Source organism: Gopherus evgoodei, chromosome 18 (genome assembly GCF_007399415.2).
Source record: "Gopherus evgoodei ecotype Sinaloan lineage chromosome 18, rGopEvg1_v1.p, whole genome shotgun sequence".
NCBI classification, from domain to species: Eukaryota; Metazoa; Chordata; order Testudines; family Testudinidae; genus Gopherus; species Gopherus evgoodei.
In genome coordinates, this window is record NC_044339.1 from 15,564,876 (window position 1) to 15,590,640 (window position 25,765).

The 25,765-nt window shown below is 46.8% G+C and overlaps 1 protein-coding gene across 2 annotated transcripts in view; it reads right to left on the reverse strand.

Moving 5' to 3' along the window:
* Positions 1-9,050: 9,050 nt before the first annotated feature.
* The window catches only part of MXRA8 (matrix remodeling associated 8), a 40,342-nt gene continuing 23,627 nt past the window's right edge, over positions 9,051-25,765 (reverse strand). For both annotated transcript variants that reach the window (XM_030537754.1, XM_030537755.1), the window contains exons 7-11: positions 22,086-22,244; positions 20,917-20,947; positions 18,339-18,415; positions 17,239-17,316; positions 9,051-15,550 (exon numbers count right to left, since the gene is read on the reverse strand). In XM_030537754.1, coding sequence (XP_030393614.1) covers positions 15,525-15,550; positions 17,239-17,316; positions 18,339-18,415; positions 20,917-20,947; positions 22,086-22,244 — 371 coding nt within the window. In that variant the 3' untranslated portion in view covers positions 9,051-15,524. The remainder of the gene's footprint in view (positions 15,551-17,238; positions 17,317-18,338; positions 18,416-20,916; positions 20,948-22,085; positions 22,245-25,765) is intronic.

The following is a 25,765-nucleotide window of genomic DNA, read 5'->3' on the forward strand; positions in this document are numbered from 1 at the left end:
GACAGCAAGAGTGAAAAATCAGGATGGGGGTGAGGTGGTAATAGGAGCCTATACAAGAAAAGACCCCAAAATTGGGACTGTCCCTATAAAATTGGGATATTTGGTCACCCTAGCTCATACATCCAAGTTCTCTCTCTCTCTCTCTCTCTCTCACACACACACACACACACACACTGTGGTTCACATAACATTTTGGGATGCGCTTGGTACAGAAAATATGCCACAAAAACAGCAGTTTTCCCACATTTTAGAATCACTTGGTAGGAATGTCCGAGATTCCTTACAGCAGGCTTGTTCTCTAACCTGAGCTATGCTTCTCAGAGATACCGTGTCCTCTGCAATCTTTTTAATAAATAATAAAGAAAACCCCCACACAAATATTCAAGACTTTGGTCTCTTTAGTGGGTACTTAGTGACTTTCTGAATTTCTCAGTCTCAAAGGAGGGGCGAACACAGGGATTGGGGCTGCAGAGCCCTGTCACTGCTCTAGCCAATTTGCTTTCACTTTTGACAACTAAAAATGGAATGAGTTGTATAATTGTCAGATGGCTACATGCCAGCATAAAGACGAGGAGCTTGGATTTATGACTCACAGAAGGATTCCTGTGTCCTGCCCATAATGCCCTGCCTTCTTGGCATAACCCAGATGAATGTTACAGTTAAACCACAAGCTAATCCAATTAAGAAATGTATTTGGTACATAGTGAGGAACAGGAGGTTTGCCATACTAGTAAACCATTGCTGCACCAAAGCTAATATTTTGTTTCTTGCAGAATCCAGTACCTGACATTTCAAAGGAAAGTCAAATTAAGGTATAATGCTCCAAGCCACTTGACTGAAGAAATAGCCTTCTGGAGGAGATGAATGCTTAAAGCATAAGCGCTGATCAGCCATTTTTAATTTTTTTTTTTAGCAGTTGATACTACCCTTCATTACTGGCTACAGAATTCACAGATTCGTAGACTCCAAGGTCAGGAGGTCCACTGGGATCATCTAGACTGACCTCCTCAAAGCACAGGCCAGAGAACTTCCCCAAAACGAGTCATTTAGCAGATCTTTCAGAAAACCATCCAATCTTGGTTTAAAAATTGCCACTGATGGAGAATGCATCACTGTGGTAAGATGAGGCCCTGAAACATCAACCCTTCTCAGAGGCCCTGTATGAGGCCTACGGCCTGAACTAAAGTAATGGTCAAGGCTTTGCTAACATAAAGCAGAGTTAAGCTGTGAGCCAGAGGCAGGCCCTGCTCACAGAAGCTGGCAATGAAAGGGCTGATGCTGCAGAAATATTCATACCTAAAAGGTACTGGACACCAGAGGTGTAAACAGGTGCTAGGATGGTACTAGAACACTCCGATACTTACATATTCCGCAAGATAACAAGGAACAGGCTGACCCCATCCTAAAGACGAGGAAAAAAGGGTAACATGATGGCTAGAGTTGTTTTATTCAAACCAACATATACAAGGTGAGAGGCGCCCTTACTACGTAGAGGGGTTGTACCTCAATGCGTCAGGAGTGAGGTGTAACTTGTTTGTACCTGTGTATAAGAATGCACCCTTGAGGCATTGCGTTGTCTGGCCTAGGGGGCAGTGGTGATTCCCGTCACTGACTGAGTTGGTCCACTGTCAGGGAGCACATATGTACTAGCAGAACTGTAGACATCTGATCCAGGAAGCTAGAGACTGTGTTTTGTTTGGCAATAAACCTGGCCAAGTGCCTTCGTACCTTACTAGAGTCTGCGGTCATTGGGAGTTCTCTTGGGCTCTGCTGTGTCAGCGATCTGTAGAGCCGGGGCAGCACACAGGGGGAACACACGCCTGCAGCCGACTGTTATCAACATTGAACAGAGCAGAGCACCACACCGGTGACATCTGATGACAATCACGACCCTTGGTAAATTGTTCCCGTGTTAATTGCCCTCACTATTACACCTGTGCACCTTATTTCCTGTCTGAATTTGTCTAGCTTCAACTTCCACCCATGGGATCATGTTAGATCTGTCTCTGCTAGACTGAAGAGCAAGTATTGGTTCCCCAGGCAGATACTTACAGACTGCAATCAAGTCACCCTTAACCTTCTCCTTTGTTAAACTAAATGGATTGAGGCTCTTTGAGTCTGTCACTTTCAGGCATGTTTTCTAATCTTTTAATCATTCTTATGGCTCTTCAATGATCAACCCCATTTTTAAAAAATCTGGCTTTTATGTTGTATTTGTGATGGCCTCTTGTGGCACTGAATTCCACAGGCTTACTGCACGTCGTGCTTTTTTAACTAAGCATTTGCACTAGAAATAGGACTGAAAGAAAAGCAAGGATTTGGGACATCCTGGTGTTTTAGGGAAACGTGTGACTCAGGCCCATTCCCAGCTTGCAAGAGTGTTTTTAGAAATCTCTGCAGGTAAAGGAGAAAAGTATCTCCCCTCACCTGGTGATCCTTGGCAAGGGAATCCAAAGGCAAAACTCATATTATTTGACTCTAAACACTTTGGGGATAGGGAATAGTCTTTTCATTGGGTCTGTGCACGGTACCTAGTATAAACGGGGCCCTGATCTGTGACTGGAGCCACTAGACACTACCAAGGTACAAATAAATGTTTGAAAAGTGCCCTTCACACCTTGCATGGAAACTTCCATTTAGAAACCTATCAAGGATCAGGGAATTTAGTTTTGGTCCTGTACCGAAAGAAAGGCTCCTGATTTCTTGACAGAGCAGCCAAGTCACTCTGCCCCTGCCTGTGGTATGAGACTCACAAGGGAAGATGAACCGAATGGCCACTCAAACAACACCTCAGACAAACACCTGTCAAGAACTGAGCAAAATACTTCCATTGGGAGCTTAGATATTGGTTTCACCTTAGAAAATAAGCCTGCTTGTTCTCTAAGGGCCAGCCAATGGGCGTGTTGCCAGTGTGTCAATGAGATCATAAAAGTGCCCTTGGTCAGATTGCCAGCTAGAAATGAAAACTTCTGCTTATCAACAGAATGGGAACATCTGGGCTAGTGTCAGCAGAAGCTTCCCACACCCCCATGTCCAACAATCCTTGCCAACTTTCCTTATCCATCCTATAGGTTCAGACTCAGTCCTTTGGCCTCTCTGCTGAGAACGCCACTAAGGAGGCCAGTGAGTGTCACATCTATGGATGCTTCTCCATCAGGAAGTGAACTGAGGCCACCAGCTAGCTGGCAGAGACTCCATCCTGGCTGGATTCACACTAATGACCTAGAGATAAACGTTTCTCAATTTGCCAAGCCATGGAGTGCTGCCAGCATGACTCATATTTACTACTCATTCCTGCAATTGGACACTTTTCACTTAAGCATTATCCACAGGAGTCACTGGTGAAAATGAGAGGGAGATGTTGGCCATTTTACATCAGACGGAACGTATAAAAGTTTGGGAGTAGTCACCTCTGTCTGCGAGTGCAGCTACGCGTGCGAACCGCCAAGCAAGCCACTGTTCTTCGTCACATGTTTTAAGTGGCCCCGTCTAACGAGATTTAATTGTATTGGGCACTAATAGATTTCAGAGTGTAGCAGGAAAGGGCAGGTGTAATGATGTGCACACACTCTTCTCCTCTCAGGGAGGGGGTTTGGCGGCTCACTTTCAGTGTTTTAACTCCAGTTCATAGAGGCTGTAAATGTTTCCTGTCATCCAAAATGGAAGCTGGCAGCTAGCCACGGACACGTCCTAGGAGCTTTTTACAAAGGAAGACAGGTCATGTAATCGCCCACACATCTGGGATTTGTCTAAAATTACGAAGCAATGGGCCTGCTCCTAAGATAGTATAAATTGCCATTGAAATCAATATACACCACGTGAGTATCTGGCCCTGTGAGTCTATTTCCTCTTCTGCCACCTCCCTGAGGGGCTGACAGGTCATTGCAGAACTCAGCTCAGGGGCGGCTCTCATGGCAATAAACCCATCTGCCACCAGAGGGTGGCAAAGGCATTGCAGTGCAGCAAATCCGCTCCCCGGCTTCCAGCAAGGCTCCTTGTTGCTTTTGGCTGCAGCAGGTTTCGAAAACAAATAAGCTAGAATGACACCCGATACTGGGCATTTTCAAAGGCATTTCAGGGAATGTACATACTTACCCTGTGGGGCTTTCCAGCTGCAGGTCTGTGCCCGCCGTGAGGTCTGTAGGAATGAGACAAAATGTACTTCACAGGCAAAAATAATAAATAACTAAACAAAGCTCGATACCTCAGCCCAGGCAGCACCTGGCCTCTGAACTCCTGGGGGCCTGTTCAAAAGAAACAAGACGCTTCCAGCGGAAAAAAGTTAGTAAACTCTGCTGGGGCAAGCGTATAGTTCCCCTATGAATGTAAATAGAAACTGTGGGACTGGGGATGGATAGAGCCGCCTCCAGCCCAGGTTCTAATTTTAAATCCAGCCCAGGGCTGTAATGATGCTGTTCCCATCTGATGGGCACAAAACCCAGCGCCGTATTCAGCACTAATTGCCTCCTATGCAGGCCATGAGCCTGAACTACCCTCCAGTGCATCAGTGCACCCCAGCAACAGCAAACCCAAAGGAAAGCGGGATGCTTTTAGAGAATGATGTTTACCTACAATTACAAAGGTGCTCCCATCACTGAGTGCAGCCATCTCTGAGGTGGAATGTGGCAGCTGTTTAACAGCTCATAACACTACAGACAATTTAGAGGATATGAAGGAAAATCCCAGATTGAACTGAAGCTGTAGAGCATAATTTAAATTGGCAGAATTTGGCCAGAGTCCTACAGGTAACTCCCCATATCTTGCAAAAGGTTTTATGAGATCTTTACTAACTTGATAATCACAGGTGACCCAGGGCCCAGTTTTTCATCTTATCTAGTGCTCTGCAATGCTGATGAAAGCCTGGCGGTGTTTGCTGTTGCATAGATCACCATTAAATCTGCTGTGGCCTGTCAGATAACCTCTGAGTGATGAAATCTGAATGGGAAAGGATGCCATTTGAGTTCTATAAGCCAGATGGGTTGGAAATACTAGAGAAGCAGGTAAAAACAAAACCAGCCCATCTCTTTGCTAGTCAAATGCCTGAACCTGCAGCTCTTATGCAGAAAAGTCTCCTTTTGAAGTTGCAAGTTTTTGCTTGTGAATAGATGTCAGGCTGGAACACGGAGGCAGGTCATCAAAGCAGCAAGTGGGTCAAGTTAATTTTGATAAAGTGCCATTTTTTCCTCCTTTTTGATTGTTTTATATGGGCTCCTCAAATTCAAGTCCCCGTATTCAATTCCCTGCCTCCAAAGATCAGAGAATCATAGAATATCAGGGTTGGAAGGGACCTTAGGAGGCCATCTAGTCCACCCCCTGCTCAAAGCAGGACCAATCCCCAACTAAATCATCCCAGCCAGGGCTTTGTCAAGCTCATCTTAAAAACCCCTAAGGAAGGAGATTTCACCACCTCCCTAGGTAACCCAGTCCAGTGCTTCACCACCCTCCTAGTGAAAGTTTTTCCTAATATCCAACCTAGACCTCCTCCACTGCAACTTGAGACCATTACTCCTTGTTCTGTCATTTGCTACCACTGAGAACAGTCTAGATCTATCCTCTTTGAAACCCCCTTTCAGGTAGTTGAAAACAGCTATCAAATCCCCCCTCATTCTTCTCTTCTGAAGACTAAACAACCCCAGTTCCCTCAGCCTCTCCTCATAAGTCATGTGCTCCAGCCCCCCTAATCATTTTGGTTGCCCTCTGCTGCACTCTTCCCAATTTTCCACATCCTTTTTGTAGTGTGGGGCCTAAAACTGGACACAGTACTCTAGATGAGGCCTCACCAATGCTCAACAGAGGGAAATGATCACGTCCCTCGATCTGCTGGCAATGCTCCTACTTTACAGCTCAAAATGCTGTTAGCCTTCTTGGCAACAAGGGCACACTGTCGACTCATATCCAGCTTCTCATCCACTGTAACCCCTAGGTCCTTTTCTGCAGAACTGCTGCCTAGCTGCTTGGTCCTTCATCTGTAGCAGTGCATGGGATTCTTCTGTCCTAAGTGCAGGACTTTGCACTTGTCCTTGTTGAACCTCATCAGATGTCTTTTGGCCCAATCCTCCAATTTGTCTAGGTCCCTCTGTTATCCTTCCCTACCCTCCAGTGTGTCTACCACGCCTCCCAGTTTAGTGTCATCTGCAAACTTGCTGAGGGTGCAGTCCACGCCATCCTCCAGATCATTAATGAAGGATATTGAACAAAACCGACCCCAGGACCGACCCTTGGGCACTCCACTTGATACCGGCTGCCTACTAGACATGGAGCCATTGATCACTGCCCGCTGAGCCCGATGATCTAGCCAGCTTTCTATCCACCTTAAGTCCATTCATCCAGCCCATACTACTTTAACTTGCTGGCAAGAATACTGTGGGAGACTGTATCAAAAGCTCTGCTAAAAGTCAAGGAATAACACGCCCACTGCATTCCTCTCATCCACAGAGCTAGTTATTTCATCAAAGAAGGCAATTAGGTTAGTCAGGCATGACTTGCCCTTGGTGAATCCATGCTGACTGTTCCTAATCACTTTCCTCTCCTCAAAGTGGCTTCAAAATTGATTCCTTGAGGACCTGCTCCATGATTTTTCCAGGGACTAAGGTGAGGCTAACTGGCCTGTAGTTCCCTGGATCCTCCTCCTTCCCTTTTTTAAAGATGGGAACTACATCAGCCTTTTTCCAGTCATCTGGGACCTCCCCCGATCGCCATGAGTTTTCAAAGATAATGGCCAATGGCTCTGCAATCAAGTGGGAAAAAACCTGTGTTCTAGCCAAGACACAATCCCTAGATGAATCCCATCCATAGGGCATCTGTGGAACTAGAAATACAACTACACACCTCTAAAACATTTTCACAGTGAGGACCACATCTCAGCAGTGAGATTAATGGGTATCTCCCCACTCTGCATTTGCCTGGTTCACCATCTTCCCACTCACCACCAGGCATCACTCCTCCAGCTCTTGTTTACATGGGAAAGTTTTCCTGTCATTGACACTGTCCTTAATGCAATTAAAGCCAGCTCTCTGCGAAGCACCAGAGTTTGGGAACCTGGGCAAGGGACTGTGTTTTGTCCATTTAAAAGAGAGTGAATCCCACTGTGTACTTTTGCTCTTTATTTCACCCCTCCCTCCATCTTGTGGTCTCCTCCACCCCCCACCCCGGGGCTTGCACCCCCTTTTCCTCTTCTTAGTCTGAGCAGGTTTCCGGACACTTTGTACCCCTGAGGTCCAGAGCATTGTGTGGCCCAGGATTGGCCCTGGTTAGGCATTAGGACTATGTTCTCCAAGGGGTTTGGTGATCAACCCACCTCTGCCAGCTGCCCGATTTGCGTATGGAAAAATTCTCCCTTTTGGTTGGCGGCTGGTCACTTGCCCTTGGAGCACATGTAAATGTGGGTGTCATGTGTGTACAAACAGACATGCCTGCAGACTTTGCAGCTGCACTTTCGGAGGCCCTTTGGAAACGTGGCTCCACATTTCCCATCTAGCACTAATGGGAGAAAGCAAATTGCTGGAGTCTTTGGCCTCCAGCAGTTGCGGTATAATTTGAAGCATTTTCCGTGGCACAGCCCTGAAGTTTGCTCGAGGCTTTTAGAAAAAAAAAAAAAGGTGAGGAGCTAGTTTTCATTCTAAAAATGGTCTCAGGTTTGATTCCTTCCCAGTGGAGGTTGGTCGAGGGATGAACTCCGCTGCTGGAAGAATGGCCAGCCCTGTTTCCCCCTAGATGCTGCGGTGAGGAACATGCGCTGCAGCTTAAAAATGGGAATGCCGACCAGTGTGGAGACACTGTGTGCTTGTGGGCCCCGAATTCACCTCAGCCAAAGAAACAGAAGGTTCATGATGCTTGGTGCAACCTGGGGCACTCCAAAGGCAAGGGTTTGATGTCATACGTGTTTTGGGGAGCCCTATCCTAGCAGGGCTGATTGAGCAACACCCAGGACAAGGGGGGGTACGCCATCAGAGGCAGGGAAATCACCCCAACCTTCCTTTCAATTCTGTGCAGAAAGGAGATTGGGGGGGCCCTCCAGCTCATCACTAGCCCCCTCTTTAGCCTTGTTTATTTTGGCCAGTTGGGAGAGAGCTGAAGGAGGCAGTGCAGGCTGATTTTCCCTAGGGTAAGAGGGTGTCATAGAATGACAATGGATTGTTTTTCATATGAATTCCTTGCAGGTGAGACCCTAAGCATTGGTGAGAGCCAGGTAGATTGGACAGGCTCCTCAAGTACACCTCTGGTTATTTACACTGTATCACTTCCTGCTTTTCTCCCATGTCAAATGCTTTGATTTCCCTCTTCCTTTGCCAGGGACTGTGGACTGTCCATGCAACAGGGTAACATCAGCGGTTTCCACTCTGTCCTGGGGAAAACTCTGTCACTCCCGCTGGAATATTGGTCAGCAGTTGGTGGCTCTCCAAGAGCAGAATGGACTTGGGGAGACTTGGCGGCTATTTAAGTCCAGCAGGAATTCCAGGGAGGAGGAATTGACTAAATGCACCAAGTGGCATGAGCTTTGGAAGTTTAACTCCTGGCAGCAGGTGGGTGGGGCAGATTCCTGACCCCCTACTAAAGGCAAATTCTTTGCCTCTCTGTCTGCCAATCCCAGAGTCCTGAAAAATTCTACTAACAGTAATAATAACGCTGCTATACTGTCACCGTGCCCAAACATCCTCCTCCCCTGCAGTTTCAATGGGATACAGTGTCTTCTTCTCTTCCTGTCCTACAGCACTGTGCATACTTACCGTGGACTGCTAAACCCTCAGTGGTGGCGTGAGTAGAAGGGCTGACCCTGCAGTCCTTATATACAACTTCTTGGGAAGTCAATGGGAGGTTTTGCATATAGACTGTAGGATTTGGGCCTTACAGACCCAGTCTGATGAGCCCTCCTCGTGGGGAGCTCTTACTAAAGCCAACGGGAGTTCCATACACTGGGAGCATGCAGGATTGGGGCCATACTTTGTTGAGCACTCTGAGGTGAAGATACTGCACAGATGAAGAAGAAACACGTGGCTGCTTCTCAGTTTCTCAGAGGGCGTCTCAAAGAGCAAGAAATAAAACCAACTGCATTTGAAAACCAATTACATTCTTTATTTCTTACATGTAAGGAGAGTAATGCAATGGGCTGATAAATGATGACAAAAAAGCAACAACGATAGTATGGAAATGAAGTATATTACAACACAGAGTCAAACCAGCTTTATGGTTTCCTCTAAATCTGGAGAGTCAGCACAGTTCAGTGGCTAGTGCACACAGCTGAAAAGCAGATTTGTGTCCTAGTCCTAGCTCTGCTATTGATCTCTTCTGTATCTTTGGACAAGTCGATACAAAAAAAAAAAATCACGGTGTGCCTCGGTTTCCCCACCTGAGACCTAAAGACATTTCTACTTACACACCTCCGTAAAGCACTTTGAGCTCTTGGGCGGAATGGCTCCTTGGTATTAATTATTATTATTATTATAGGGTTGCAGAGCTGTAACAGAAAAAATTAGCCCCATATATAATTTAGGAGGCATTTTCTCCTGCACATATTACTCTAATTTTATTAATTTCCAAATGCACCTCAGAAAAAGCCAAATGCAGCACCAGGCCACCAGCAGAGGCTTCCTAGATTTTAAGGCCAGAGGGGACTGTTATGATCATCCCATCTGACCTCCTGTGTAACATAAGCTAGAGAACCTCACCCACTAATTTCTGCATCAAGCCCAGCATTTCTGGCTGAGCCGGAGCATATCTTTTAGCAAGCATCCCCTTTTGATTTACAGACTTTAGGCGACAGAGAATCCACCACGTCTCTCGGTAAGGTGTTCCTACGGTTAATTACCCAGCGTAGCCAGAAGCATGGTGTGTCACTGCAAACACCTTCTGGGTTTTACATTAAAGACTTAAAGACACTTCTCTACGTTGCAATGACTACTATTTCATCAGGAAGTTGTTAAAATAAAAAATCCTAAATGGTATAAAATAATCAAATAAAAAAACCAAAAACTTTACAGCTTTTCCTGTGCTCACCCGTGAGTTTTCTTTCCACAGGCAAAATCTCTTGTAGCCTGTTCTGCGGGACAAATCATCAGACAAACCAAAATTATTATTTCCTTGAACAAACTGTTGTGGGTCAGATCATTAGCGGATGTAAACGGGTGTGGCCACCAGAGCTTACTGATTTAAACCAGCTGAGAAACTGACTCTGCCTTTGCTTCACATTCCAGTGTCATCTGGGAAGCAGCACTTAACCTCTGCCCCTCTGAATTTTAACACATGCCCAACCGCTCAGATACTGGGGGAAGAAACACTTTTTGCTTCACTCTGTGTCATTCAGGTGCATCCTACCTGCTGCATGCAACCCAGGCAAGCCCCACATAAAGACTGGCTTATAGCATCACACCTGCCAGGCGGGTTCTCATCTAGATGGAGCTCCATTGTAATTAGCAAGCTACTGATTACCAAAATATACATCTATATACCAATTCCCAGCAACAAGAGCAGCTGTCTGATTACTGGCAAAAGATCTAAGTTGGAGACTAACATAATCCCTGTTGTTTTAGCACCTGTAAAAGGATTGCGCAGCTGCATCAAATTATACCATCTCACAAGCTTCTAGTCAAGTTCAGGCGTCAATTAAGATTTCACTAGCTCATGCTGAGGATAATTTTTTGCCCAGACACTGAAACACATGAGCTGTTCTTTTTTTTTATCTTTTCCAAATCACTGAGTCCACGCAGGTGTCTTAGTTTTTTATCTGTACCCGCTTTCCTGCCTACAGAAATGACTCCCTACTGTTTATGTCCAATTAAGATCACGACAATGTCCTCTTCATTAAACCAATCCTAGGATTTCTCTCTGTCTTTCTCTCCAGTGCCAAGTGACTATGCTTGCTACAAAAGGAGAAGTCATTGCAGGTCCAATAGCCTATAGAACTGTTAACAGTAACAATCATTCACTTATGAACAATTGCACTTGGGAGGAAAAACAGCCAAAAAGGACTCCATCAGCGGGAATGCAAGAACAATAAAACGAACTTTCTGGCAGCTTTTCCTATCCGAGTGGAGAGCATAAATCACAGGGAAAGGATCCAAAGTCAAAACCACCAGCACCAGATAATACTGATTCCAAGAATTAAAAATAAAGGCCCTGTTGCAACACAAAGCTCTCTGGAAAATGTTTGCTTCCAAAGAGCCGAGCCAATCTGGGACCAGCTGGCATTTAATGTAACCCCTTTTTAAGGTCACCGATGTAAACTGTTGCCTTGTTTCCAAACAAAAGATTACAGTCTATAAAATCTTAACTACCCTACCAGGCACTTTGCATTTTCTGCCATCAGCTTGCTTCAGAACAGGGAAAGCAATCAGAAGACAAATATTAAGGGGTTTTATTATTATTATTATTATAGTGAAATGTGTTTCTCAGGAATCAAAGGAAACTAGAAGGGTGCAAAGCTTGACAACAGTCCATACATCAAAAGGGAAACATGTCTGCTAAAGATTAAATGCAGCATCTGCTCCGTGCAGGCATTTTTAACTTTTTTTTTTGCACTGCTATAGAGACCTGCATTTAAGGGTCTCAAAGTGCTTTACAAATATTAATGAATTGCTCTTCTGTGAGCGAGGAATTACTATCCCCCTACACCGATGAGAAAACCGAGCTGCAGAGAGAACAGCCATATTCCTTCAGGCCAAGGGGAAAGACCAACAATAGACAAGAGGAAACATGCCAAGGAGCTACAGCTAATGAGCTGCTCAGTGGTGTCAGAGCTGAAAGCTGTCTGCCCTCTCATCACTCCTATACACCATCAAACACAAGAACCTACCCCTGCTGACTCCACTTTAACACTACTATGGAAACACTAACCAGATTGTCCTGTAGTCTTGCCTGGATCTCTTTATCTCTGGCCTTTGACTTGGTAAATGACACACCTGGCACGTGTCCCTGTAGTAAGGCAGCAATGCATGCCCTGTCCGGCTTGATTGTCTCGTTGATTAGCAAAAAAACAACCTTGCACTGAACCTGTTCAGATCTACACAGGACACTTGATGTGCCAGACTTTAATGCTGTCATTTCAGCTGTTTTTTCTTGGAGAGGGTGCAGTTCCTCCAAGAGACCCTCTTTTTAAAATTTCCTCCCCCCTCCCCACCAAGGCCTGGGAACTTTTTATTTTTTACTATTAAGCTTCAGTGGTGTGCCTGGCTCTGGACCAGATACGGTCCCTGCCCCAAGGAGCTGGCAGTGGAAACATCACAACAAGGTCTCTGTCTGGACATGATTCCTTCAAGAACCATCACCTCTCTTACCACGCATGCAGAAAGGAAGGGGTTGCTCTCCTAAGTGTTCCTAGACCCGGTCAGCATGACAACCTCAGATCCTCCTGTGGCAGGCCAGAGATAAAAGAGGAATTTTGTCCCTCCATGTGTAGCACAGTGCAATTTGCCAAGGAATTGCACCTTCTTTTGAGGCACCAGGTAGTGCCTGAGGCAGGTTACCAGACAACGGCCTGATCCATTATGGCGAATCCTTTGTTTCTGTGCTGTCTGGTGAGACTTCCAGCCTGGCCCTTCTTTTGTTTTTTCTTAAAGTGGCCTGGACAGCGAGGGACGTCTAACAACTGCCAGGCACAATTTTCTCTGGCCACATTTTTGTGTAATTCTTCTCAGCCATCTTTGGGCCCAGACTGAAACTCCAAGCCAGTTGCATCACGGGGACTGTGAGAAATGCAGAGATGCAGCTGTGATACATGGCACAAGCAAAATTCCACCCACAAACGTCACAGGAGGCTTCACAGACTCACACACAAACTCCTCTTCTGAGTTACTGATTCACTTGCTTGCTAGGCGGGCACAGTACCACCTCGGGCAATGTAGGGTTACACACACCCCAGGCTTGACTGCTCCCTGCATTCACGCTGGAGACCAAAGCAAAGATGGGGAACTCTCAAAGCCCTGTGCCTAGTTCAGAAAACATGTTAATTTTTTCCCCTTAAGCTCTTTTGCAGTCTAGAAGACAAATGAAATATTTAAACTCCTCGGGATCTTATGAGTAAGTGACCCCATTTCTAGCCTGTGTCTATATAAGCTACGCTAAGCAATTTGAACTGGCAAGTAAAAGTTCCAACCTTTGACTCACAGACACGAAAGAGAAAGAGAGACACACACATTAATGCTGATTGCTTGAGACTGTGCCATCCTGATTGAATAACCAGTGCTTTCTTCTGCACCTGCAGAGATGTGACTTGGATTTCAGTCAAGCCCCACGAAATGCAAGCCAAGAATGGCTCTTTGCCTTCTGAGGCCAGGCAACTAGTGGAACGTAGGGCCTTGATCCTACCAGCTGTGTCCCGCAGGATCAGGGGTTTGCCTTCACTGAGCAGCTTGCAGGAAACAGGATTACATGAGGATAAGGGAAGTTTCTCAAAAATCACAGGATCTCTATATGGGGCCATTGGGTCTCTAGAGAGATCCAGAATAACTGGAGGTTAAAGAATTACCCTACTATGTCGCACCAGTATTTTTTCACACCTCTGCTGTTTAGCTAATGTTGCCCTAAGAGGCTGCATTAAAGTAGTGCACTCCCACAGAAAATTATTCTTCTGTAAGAAGACACCCACCATTGGTGAGAAATCAGAGCCTATGTGGTACTCATGATGAACCATTTTCCTTTACACTCTCCTTTAGGTACAAAAAGCCTCTCATCCTGGCTTCTAAGTATGTATGAGGGCCTCGTGGCATTGTGATAAGATTGGCTGGGCACCATCCATGATCCCTCTGATGGAACTTGAAGAACTAAATTCAGCTTTGGCGTAAATGGATGCTCCAGGCCCAAATTTGGCCCGAAATGCATTCTTGTGGCAGCCAGGCATCTCCAGAATTCAGCCTCTGCCAGGGAGGAGATAATGGAAACCAAAGTATGGCAGAATCCACCGTGATTTCCGACATGCAAAGAGTTGACTCAGAAAGAGATTCAATTTTAAACCTGAAATACCAGCCCAACAGGCTATTTATTTGCAAAGGGCTTCTCAGCCCATGTCCCCTACTTCCAAATGTGAAGTCAACATCCACAGAACTGATCCTGTTTCCTTTCCCTCTTCAACCTTCCTGCCTAAGAGTTATCACCCTGAAATCGCCCTGTAGCCTGTTTTGAGAGTTTGTTGATATACACACCTTGCAGCTCTTCTGAATCTGTTCCTCCTTCGCTGGGATCTTCCAAGTCTTATGGAAAAACAAAGAATGCTCTCCGGAGCAGCTCTATGTTGATAATTTACCAATAGGAAACAGACGGTGGAGGATTTGAAATGCTGGCCAAACAATCAATGGGGCCACTGGATGATCAAGGTGCTGAAGGATCACTCAAGGAAGACAAGGCCGTTACGGAGAAGCTTGATTAACTGTTTGCATGAGTCTTCATTGCAGAGGATGTGAGGGAGATTCCCACACTTGAGACATTCTTTTCAGGTGATAGATCTGAGGAACTGTCGCCGATGGAGTTTGATTTCAGTTGCTAACCTAAGGCCTCCGTTCACCCCCAGCATACCACCTCTCTTTACATCAGTGGGAGTTGTGCCTGGGGCTGGGTTTGGTGCATAGTGAAAAATTCTCCTCCCTGATCCATCCTGCAGCTAAAAGAGACCTACAGGATGGAGTTAGGTCTGCACCTCACTGCATGGGTAGGACCCGCCTAGCAAATGCAGGATATGTAGCAGAGAACCACTCGATGGATCCAAGAATTTTGCCTTGTTCATAGTAAGATTTCTGGTTCTGATCTAGTTTACACTGGTTTTCCAACAGCATAATGCATTGACTTCAAAGGAAGCTGTAACTGCTTATGCCAAGGTTGGATTTGGTCTACAATTTAAAATAATAATAATAAAATCAGGCAAGGTGGCTGAGAGGAATAAGACAGAGCTACGTGTCCACAGCATCTGGGATCTAATCCTGGTGTTGCCACTTATCCTCTGCAAAATCACAGGCAAGTTTCTGCACTTATATGCCTCAGTTTCCACACCTGCAGGAGGATGATAATATTTACTCACACTCCTGGCAGGGCATGAGGATGGATTAGCTAACATTCATACCACATCTTGACTATGGAAAGTGCTAAGTGTCATGTTTGTTCCTTCTGATTTACGCCAGCATATGGGAGATCAGAAACAGACCCTGTCTTATTTGCTGTTAAACACATTGCACGGAAAAGGACCTGACATACGGATGGCTCAGGGTCATGGTGCAAGTGGGGTTTATTTAATGCTGTTAAGTTAAAGCCAAACATGTGCAGGTTCAGCTGAAAAAAACCATTGATGCAAAAGGACAAAAACAAATCCAGAAAAGGGATGGAAAAATAAACAGGAAAGGGGAAAAAGAAGCCACCAAAAACCATTTCCAAGATCACACAGCCAATCTAAACCTTTCTGTATGCAGCTGCACACGCCTGGGTGCCCAACGGGAAGAAAGTCTAAATGAAAGCTCTATGGTAACTGGAAGGATGTTATAATAAGGAATGCATCTTGTCTATTTTTAATTGCAGCTTCTGGTCCAGCCAGCAGCTTCCGAATGTCTTCATTTACAGTATTCCTTCCTGAAATCTGAAAGCACAGGAGGGGGCGGAGGTTAGCGTTTGCAGACTCCTTTAAAATCATGCAAATCAAGCCACTGTGATATATACAGATGTGCAGCAGGGTGCTCACAGCCTGCTCATCTGGTAAAAATCCTCCTTCTGAGACCCAGCTGGGCCTGGGGTATGTGTGTGCGTGTTGTGATGGAAATGCCTCAGGTGAAAGTATATTAAGGCATCTGAGTGCTGCTTAGGAGACCTGAGTTCAATTCCCTCCTCCCAGGGCTCAGATCCCCAAATGGGAATAACGTCATTTCCCCACTTCACTGGTCAAGCCAGATGTTTCAGCTCCTTGGCAATTCAAACAAAATGTGAGATTGACTCAAAACTGAATTTTTTCTAAATTTTTGGTGACTTGAAAAATAATAATACGAAGAAAAAAGAATCATTTCAGGTCAAACAAAACATTTTGATTTTTTTCAGAATCTCTCTCTCTATTAGGGTTTTTTTCAATCAAAGCTCTTCACCGAAATCACCGTGAATTTCCCACATGTTTTGGTGTTGCCGAATCTGCATTTTGCACTGAAAAAAAGTTTCAGTTGAAAAGTTTCACCCTATTCTACTCGCAGGAGAACGAGGAGGATAAATGCATGTGTGAGTGTGAGGCACTCAGAGTGAATAGAACTTTTTCCATACTCTGTGGAAGTGACTCACAACTTCATCCAGACCTAGGCCTGAGGGGGAAGGATTTGGGAACTTTCCATCTGCCTCTTTTTCTGTGGGGTGCCTTCTCTCGTATAATTCCATCTCCATGCTTTGTGACGGCCACCCATGTGATCTGATTCAAACAGAGGAAGACCCAGATTCCCTTTAGGAAAAGTCTTTCCCTCTCTTTATACAGGGAATATTCCATTGTTCCAAATAACGCATAATCATTTTACTAGAGAGCACAAAATGTCTCCTTCATTTGCTAGCAACTCCCCATGGACTCTGCTTCTTTCAGTGATCTGGTATGGTCCTTTCACAGGTGGGATCCAGACTGGTCCCAAGCTATTTAAATGGTGACTATGAGATGCTCTACAGAATCTAGGCAGTTGCAGCTCCAGGGTAACTGATGTGATCACGGTACTAATAAAGTTATAAGGCTGAATTACAGGAGGCCCAGGGCGTGATTCCCTTCTCACTTGCACCAGTTTTACACCAGTGTATCTTTGTTGATTTCAGTGGAGTTACTTCAGATTTACACGGGCATGAGAGGAGATTCAGACTACTGGGGGGTTTGTTTGCTTGCTTTGGAGCAAGTGGATGATGTCCATAACTAAATTAGCCCACAGTACTTTCTTCCAGAGAGTGGGTCATCCCTAACCTCCATGGGAGCACATTTCTGCTAGGAGGAGCCGGGGAAAGTACTATTTAAAAGACTGGAATAAAGTATTCTAGCTCTGTTACATACTGGGGTGGGAAGAAAATTCTCCTCATCTACTGCCAAGAGTTTTTTAGGCTCCTAATCACCACTTGTAACTTGTGGCTGCATGATGAGAGAACAAGAGCAGAACCAACTCCTCATTCCAGCGGCCACGTGTCAGGCTGTTTGGACATTCCCCCTTCATCTGTGGCTTGGGCAGCTGCAATCTTAGCACCATGCTCCCCGCCTCCCCCAGCCCCCACAATAAACAGCATCCAACCCAGCATTTGGTGGGTGGAGTGGGTCATCGGTACCTTTGTCTAAATCAATGATCTTTGCTGGGAAGCTCTTGGCCTGCTCGGCCCGCTCCTTCAGGATGTTGTTTTTGAAATCTGCATGAGGAAAGAATGCAATTCAGAGGCCAGACTCCAACAGATGGTTAAAAGAAAGCAATGCTTTTCTGATTAGCGGGATGTGAGATTGTTCCTGACGGGTGCTAGGTGCATCTCCAGATCGGTCATATTTGCAGAACTACTCGGATACTGACAGGGAGGAAACATGTTTCCCCAGCTTAATCACTTCACTGGAACAGATCAAGTCTGAATACTTCAGCGTGCTGCCCTCAGTAGCGGCCACGGATTGCTTAGGTCTGTAGTGAGATGCTCTGGATTAGCTCGGGGAAGGGCACCTGGGGGCCTTTCCTGATGTCATTATTTAAAGAATTTTGCTCCTAGGAAAACTCTCACAAGATGCAAGCCCTCAGCAGGATTTTATCAGAGTTGTAGGAAGCCACGGGTGCAGCCTGCCCCACCCCCCTGCACAGAATTATATCCCAGATCCCATCCTCTGCCCCAAACCTGCCCCCGGGAACTCCTCTATTCTCTGTTGCTGCATTTCACATGCCTTCTGTTTTTCTGGGGCCCATCTTGGGATCTCTGTAGCTCAGTCTCTGACGCTGTATCCCATGATTCTCCAGCAGTCCCTTATCATCCTTATAACACACCTTTCACAGACTGTTGTGCAAATTTTCGTCCTGTTTTTGTGTCACATGGATTCACATTCCTGTGAATTTTGCTATGAGCTGCAAAGTTCAAAGAAGCCCCAAAGCTCAAAAGGAAAGTAAAGAGTTTTGCCCGTTTCCCCCAAACCCATAAATCAGCCCCCAGCTCATCCCAAAACTTCCAGTCACCCCAAAAACTCAAGCCCCCAGGTTCAGCCCAACATTTTTAGCCCAAGTTTTAAATTTGTGGGCTGAGATTTCCAAAGCTGCCTACAGATTGTGGATGGGCACTTCCCACAGAAATGAATGAGAAACTGGGCAACCAACCAAATCCTTTAGATGGCTTGGAAAATCTCAGTCGTAATTAGTTTTTGAGAACTGCTGCAGGAAACATCCTGCTGATTCAACACATACCCAGCCTTATGTCTTCGCTTTTGTACTGGGTCAGGTCGGTTGTGTCAACTGAAAACTCTTTGAGATTCACATCCTTCCTGACAAAGGGAATGAGAAAAAAAATCACAATTTGCCAGATATTTTCTACACTTGGTTCCTTTAACTTTTTTCATGTTTGCAGGTTGTTCCCCACTTCTCTCATATCTTTCCCATCACCTCTGCTCCCAACATTCCAGCCAATTCCTGATCTTCAGATGGGGTAATTTCAGAGCAGTGTATTGGGGGATTTCTGCTGTACCACACATATTAAAGCTAAGGGGAGCACTGTGGTTAAATCATCAGCCACTGCTTTGAAGATTTACCCTTTAACAACAAATATCAAAATCACAATGTTTTAACTGTTCTCTTCCATCACACTTTCCTTTAGGACACCCTACACTCCCAGGATTTATCTGAATAAAATGATTGTGTGGTATCCAATGCAAAGCTTGTCATGTTGGGTGTCTTCAGCAGGCTCGTGATGCACTGACCATGGTTGTTCTAGTGATGTTATAGTAATTGTTACAGGTTATAATTTCCGGTATATAGTTATAAGGCTGAAAATGTATCTTCATGGCTTACAGCAAGCAGCTTACATGCCAGAGGCTGTGCGTGAACAGCCCAGGGGTGGGAGTTCCTAAGCAGAGCAGGGTAAGGCTGGCTCCCAGAGTCAAGGATTGGAGCAACCTAGCAGATCACTGCTCCAAATAACACCAGAGGGGAATGTCACAGTAGGTTTTTGGGAGACCATTCCAGAGAATTTAATCAAAAAAGGTTGTACATCTTTAGGATGGTAGGAAAACCCTGCACAAGATGCTCATTCGCTATTAAATACTAGAGGTTTTAGGGTATTTTCCGTAGAACCCTACTAAATTTCTACAGAGCCTTACTGGTTGCGCTCAAGACAGTGTGATCTAGTAGACAGAGCATAGCATTGAGAGTCACAGCCACTGATCCTGGCTCTGCCAGGGTACGTCTACACTGCATTGTAAACCCAGGTTTGTAGGACCTGGGCTTGTGGACTTGGACATGCTTGAGCGTACACACTGTGTTGTAAACCTGGGCTTACAATCGCTAGATCCAGGTCTCACAGCCAGGGGCGGCGCTAGGTATTTTGCCACCCCAAGCACGGCAGGCAGGCTGCCATCGGCAGCTTGCCTATGGGAGGTCCCCGCTCCTGCAGATTCGGCGGCAGCGTGCGGGAGGTCCAGCGAAGCCGCGGGACCAGCGGACCCTCCGCAAGCATGCCGCCGAAGGCAACCTGCCTTCCGCCCTCGTGGCGACCCGCAGAGCACCCCCCGCGGCTTGCCACCCCAAGCACGAGCTTGACGTGCTGGTGCCTGGAGCCATCCCTGCTCACAGCTGCGCTAATGCTTCCATACTGCACTATGCTGACCATCTGACTCGGGTCTGAGGCTTGAGCTGAATCCACACTACAGAATGACAGGGCTTGGACCCAAGATAGAGAGCTCTGACTCACACCCCTAGCAGGGTCCTAGGACCTGGGTCCTGGGTCCTTGCTGGCCCGAGGCAGACTGATTTAGGTATGGACGGAAAGGGGGCTTGAGTTCAAACCTGAGTCAGAGCCTGAGCTTAGTGTGAAGTGTAAACGTACCTCCAGTGACCTGCTCTGTGACCTTCTGCAAGTCACTTGGCCTTGTTGTGCCTCGTTTTTCCTCCCATGCTTTCTCTGACTTGTCTATGCAGACTGTAAGATCTCTGGGTCTGGGATGGTTTCTTACTATATGTAAGTACAGTACCTAGCACAATGGAGCTATGAGCTCAGTTTGGACCTTGAGGTGCTACCGTAATACAATTAATAAAATCCCTAATACATTCTATCAGACTTTTCTTATAAAGGAAGTGAACACATGACAAAACGGTCTCACAAAAGGGAATCACGTCTCCCACTGAAGTCCGGGGAACGTCACCAACTCTCTGTCTCTCTTTTTAGACACCATCCTCTCCTACCGCATGTCAGCCAAAAGTCTCTTCCTTACAGAGAAATAAACGGAGAAGCACAAGTCCCAGAAATGGGGCCAAGATGAAAAGAAAGTGTAAGGGGGCTTAGACACAGGCATGTGTCCAAGACGACCACAGCAGTGTTTGCACCAGACCTGTGCACTTTGTGCCTTTAACACGAACTCCTGGGGGTATCGTTAATGAAGCGCTGTTTATTTTGAGGCTCAGTTCGCAGCGTGTAAGCAGAGGAAATCCAGCTGCCGAACCAGCCCTCCAACAACTGTTTTGGTAGAGTCCAAGCTACTCACTAGGGATGGGGATCCCAATTTTTGTGTACAGCCCCAAGCATATAGCAACGGCCATAATTAGGAAGTGAGCTGCAGGTGAATCAGCGGGAAGGCAGTGAATAAAGCCAAGCCTGTCAATTAACATGCTTGTTGCATGACTGGGCACTTCACAGAGACACCCTTGGCGGGTGGACAGCCCTGGTGGCATTACAGGACGTGACAGCACCAAGAATCTGGGCCCATATTCTTCAAGATGGAGCCTTTCGCTTTGTTCAGTGCTCAGTTACTACAGATCAGGGATTCCTACTTACTCTTCGTATTTCTTCACGTTGTACTCGTAGCCTGGGTGGGGAAAGAGACACGCAGTGAGCGGGAGCAATGACACTGGGGCTGAGAGGGCTGCTCACCGTGGGCCTGGCTTTCACAGCCCAACCACGTGCCCACCCATGTGCATCCCAGCTCCATTGCCCGAGGACGCCATCCCAGCTACCGCTTCTCCCAACCCACTGACCAGTCACGTTTTGTTCCTAAATCTTCACCTTTTGTTCCACCCTTCCCAGACCAGACTGGCCACCAAAAGCTTTGGTCTTCTTCATTTGTCACATCTCCCTCTGGTATTTCAGGCGTGGACCTTTCGGGGGTCACTCTCTGCCTCATGCTGCTGCACTCACTAGGTCCATGGTACATCCAGACAGGTAAGACAGGACAGCCATTTAGGACTTTGTCTGTGGTGGGCCACAGGTATCAGGCTAGAGCCATTAGGTCTGTGACCTCTCCAAAAGGCAGGTATCAGCCTAGATTCCTTCACCGCACCTTGGATGGAACTATGATCTCAGGGGTCCTCTTCTCCTTAGGACAACCATGGCCCGGATTCTGTTCTCATTTGACACCAAGGTGAACCCAGTGTAACTCCATCAAAGCGAGTGGAGTGGCTCTGGATTTACAGCAGTGTCACTGAGATCAGAATCTGGTCCCCTGGTGTTTGGGTACCTATCCCCCACAAAGAGTGGCCATCCTAGTGCCCCACTGAGGAGGCCGACATTGCCCCCCACATAGGCTCACCATAGTGTACGTGGCTATTTCTGTTACAGTCATGTCTGTAGGCACATATCTCCTTCTGCAGGGGGAGAGTCACCCATGGCATAGGGTCCACACAAGACCGAAGATACCACTTACTTCACCCACAGGTGGTGCTTTGGGTTTTACACAGTTTGGGCAGAGGCAACATGTAACTGTTGATGGGAGGGTTGCAATTTAAAGGTTAGGGGTGGGCCGTGTGACCGCCTCATGCTCTGATGACTATCACACCCATCTCATGGAATGGTCTCTCTTCAGGCCCACTCCTGCAAACCCACCATGAGCCTCATTGCCTTTAGCATGATGCTCAGCAGCAAGCACTGACAGGGCTGTCTCCTTAAGCCAGGTAACACCCCTGGAGACTTTCCCATTGGTGTCTTTTCCCTGCCGGCCAGGCGCTTACCTCTCCTCCGGTGTTTGCGGGTAACGAGCACCACGATGATGAGGAGGATGAGGAAGAGGAGCAGGGTTGCCAGGATGTAGCCCAGCTGCTGGAAGAAGTGCACCCGGCTCTCAGGGATGATGACGTTTATCACGTTATGGCCCCTGCCTAGGTTTGGATCTGGTGTTGGTGAGAGAAAGCAAAGCAGAAAAAAATGGCAGCGCCCACATATCCGGAGCAAAGCAGAACACAGACCGGGGGCGGGAGGCGGTGCCTGGTTCAAAGGTAAATCCTTTTTGGTAACGGCTTTGGAACCTAAACGTGCCCCAACATGGGGAAGGAGAGAAGTTATTCTTCACACCCTCTTTTAAATGCTGTTGTGCATTGGGGCACAGAACGGCGGGCAGTTCCACCCCAGAAATGGCTGCATTTCAGTGAGGAATGAGTGAGCCCCATAGATACAGGCTGTAACGTGCAGCAGGAGCCTTTTCGATGAAAGGGGCCCCATTAGAGAGAGGCCTGAGGTAAAGCTAGCCCCACCTCCGAACAGCCTCTCGTCACGTTGGAACTGGCTCCAGCGCTGGAGAGACAAACTAAAACCCTAAACCAAACGCATTGCCCCTGTTGGGCCTACAGATTTACCTCCCCTGGGGCAAGTTGATGGAGTGTCACAATAACTGCAAATGCTGACGGAAAAAGTGCAAAAAGGGGGACAGGGAGACTGAATGAGTCCAAACTAAGAGGCCTCCTACTATAATGTAAGGGCTGTGTAAAGCTCATTCCTGGTAAACGAGAGACGTGTGGGACCAGAACTCACTGACCCAAAACCGGGGTGTTGGAAATTACGTCTAATTGGTGAAGGACATCATAAGGGGTGGGGCGACTCCGCCATTACTCCCTTTTGGGGCTCTTAACAAGAAAAGACCTTTAGGGGGAAATGAGCAGACCCGGACAGGCAGAAGAGGCTACTGCAACATGGGTGGATTGAAAGAAGGGGACAGAGCGAGTTTCACCACCGTGGCTGCTGCCCCGCCCCACATCTCCCCCCACACCCCTTCTGTGTAATAAGGGTCTGGCTTAGCTGGCCACATTTTACAACCCTGCTGTAAGCCTGTGACCAGAGAGGCAGATAGAAGCAATGCCCGAAACAGCCCGACGCGCAGTACAGTTTGCCAGGTCTCCGAGTGACTGGTAAGACCATGCACGGTGTCTGTTTTTTCCCAGCAGTGAGACTGCAAGTGAAAGTCAACAGAGCTGATTTTTCTGGCTGGCTGATTCTCTTCTCTTCCTCCTAGTATGAGTTTGGCTTGTTTTGTCTTCAAGAAGCCGGATTGGACTATAACAGCAACAACTGCTCCAACCCCCCTCAACTAACTTCTTCTCTTTTCCCCAAAAGGACAGTTATCACCATCTCTGTCACCATCTCAGACTGTCAGACAAGGGCAGTCCCTTTCTAAGAGCTCCCTTCAGCTACCAGGGAAAGGGAACAAGGAATGTTGTTAAAACGAAAGCCTTATTCAATGCGGTACATTTCAAAGGCATTAACTGTCTTTCCTTCTTCTCTGGATCTTTAATGAAAGGTTTCAATGGATAATTAGTGGTGATTGCCACGCTGCTAAGCAGGCTGAGGTCTCTGGATACCAAACCCTGACCCTGTTTAATACTGGACAGTGGCAGGGTCACAGGCTCACATTAACACCTTGGGCCTCTTGATTCCTTCTAAATTAACACAACACACCCCTCTGGATATCTCAATTATTATTTCTCTCTTCATCTGAGCTTGGAGGCTCCCATCTGAGATCAGGACCCACAGAGCTGAGTACTGTGCACACCCATGGTAAGAGACAGCCCCGGCCTTTAGCAATGTATGGTCCTAAGGATTATTGACCCCAATTAACAGAGAGGGAACTGAATCACAGTGAGATTCAGTGATGTGAGCCAAGTCAGGCAGAGCATAGAGAGCAGAACCAGGAAGTGAACCCTGCTCCCCCGAGAGTCTATCCAACTCACTAACCATTAGAGCATCCGCCCACACTGCTGCACAAGGCATTAATAATCATTCTTTAACATGTGCTCGTGTTTAACATTCCCAAGCCTTTCCAGGAAAGCAAACGTGCTGTTAGTGACTTTTACTGATTATCACTGAACTTTTCCTATCTAGCAAAGAGGGCAAATCCAGGGAGCAGCAAGGAGAGCCCCAGGTGCCTCTGCATGAGAGCAGAGAGAGCGTTTCTGGTCGCTTTAGACCTGCACTGCACTGCTTCGGCTCCAGACAGCTAATGGGTGAAGCAGCCCAGCCCTGCCAAGTGGTATAATTTATGGCGTGGAAGGAATTTGCAATGCCGAAGAATGAATTTTCTTTTAAATAAAACAAAATAAATAACTAAGAACACAGCGAAAAAGCCAGAAATCCATTCCATTTCTGGGCGCAGCAGCTTGTCGATTCCAGTTGCTCGTCTTCCAAGCAGGGAAGGGAAACTGAGTTTGTACATGGAACATTTTTCTCGAGCCTGAATAATTGAGTCAATGCTCTCTCCCTCCCTCCGCCTGAAAAATGAGAAGGAAATATTTGTTTGCAAGAGTCAGGGGGTTAGATAAATCCTGCTGAAGGATAGATAGCAAAGCCCTGAGATACACTGTGCTGTGGGGGACTTCCCTTTGAAGCAGAGTTCAAAGCAATGCTGTCTCCTGGAGACTGGGAATGTTCACACAGCACCAGACAAACGCCAACAGGGAATTCTAACCTGAAAGCTGCTTCAGAGTTAAATTCCTATAGTGTGAGAGAGTGCAGGGGAACATCCAAAGAGCCATCGTACCTTGCAGTATGTTCAGGCAGAATTCCCTAATGGCTAAAGCAGGGACCAGGAATCCTGGGTTCTCTTCCAAGCTCTGCACTCTCATATGCAAACTTCCTAAGTGTTCTGGTTCTTCAGTTTTCCCAGTGTCTATATAGTAATAAAAAAGGTCCAAATTCTGCTCACTGTTATACCAGAGTCAACCCATTACTTTGGATTTACACCAGTCTAAGGGAGAGCAGAATGTAGCTCCCTCTTTTCTTTGTAAGTGTTTTTTGGTGCTCGTGAGAGTGGGGTGCTAATAACAGAGACAAATAGCAGGCACTGAGAGGCAGACTTTCCCCCCGCCATGCCCGGCCCACCATGCACAATATTGCCAAGCAAGAACTTCCATCTTTCTGCCAGCACGCCTGTCCTAAGCAAAGACTATGCTAGGCCAAACTGGAGGGCGATTTTGCAGTGTGGACCAAATGACCATCGAGACTAGAATGAGACCACCGAGGCCTGTCTCAGCTGGGACATGATTGCCCCCAGTTTGAACCCAGCTCTCCGTTTGTGTCAGCCTTGCCTGTGCAGTCAGATCTCCCCAGAGCCTTTTTAGTCATTCCCCGGTAAGTGACGTGACACCTCCGGAGTATCGGTTAAGCACAGCAATGATCGGCTGTCAGAAGAATGTCGCTGCTGAGCGAAGCAAGCGAGTTCATCATAACTCCAACAGCTGGTTTTGCTTTTCGGGCCATTTGAGAATATTATAAACTATTCGGTTCCATCAGCACAGAAATGCAAATGCAGCCAGGGTCCAGAAACTCCACGTTCCCTACAATAAACTAAGCGCTGAGCACCCTGACCCAAAGGTCCAGGACCTCAGTTACAGAAGGGCTACTAGGCTAGAGCAAATAGCCCGTT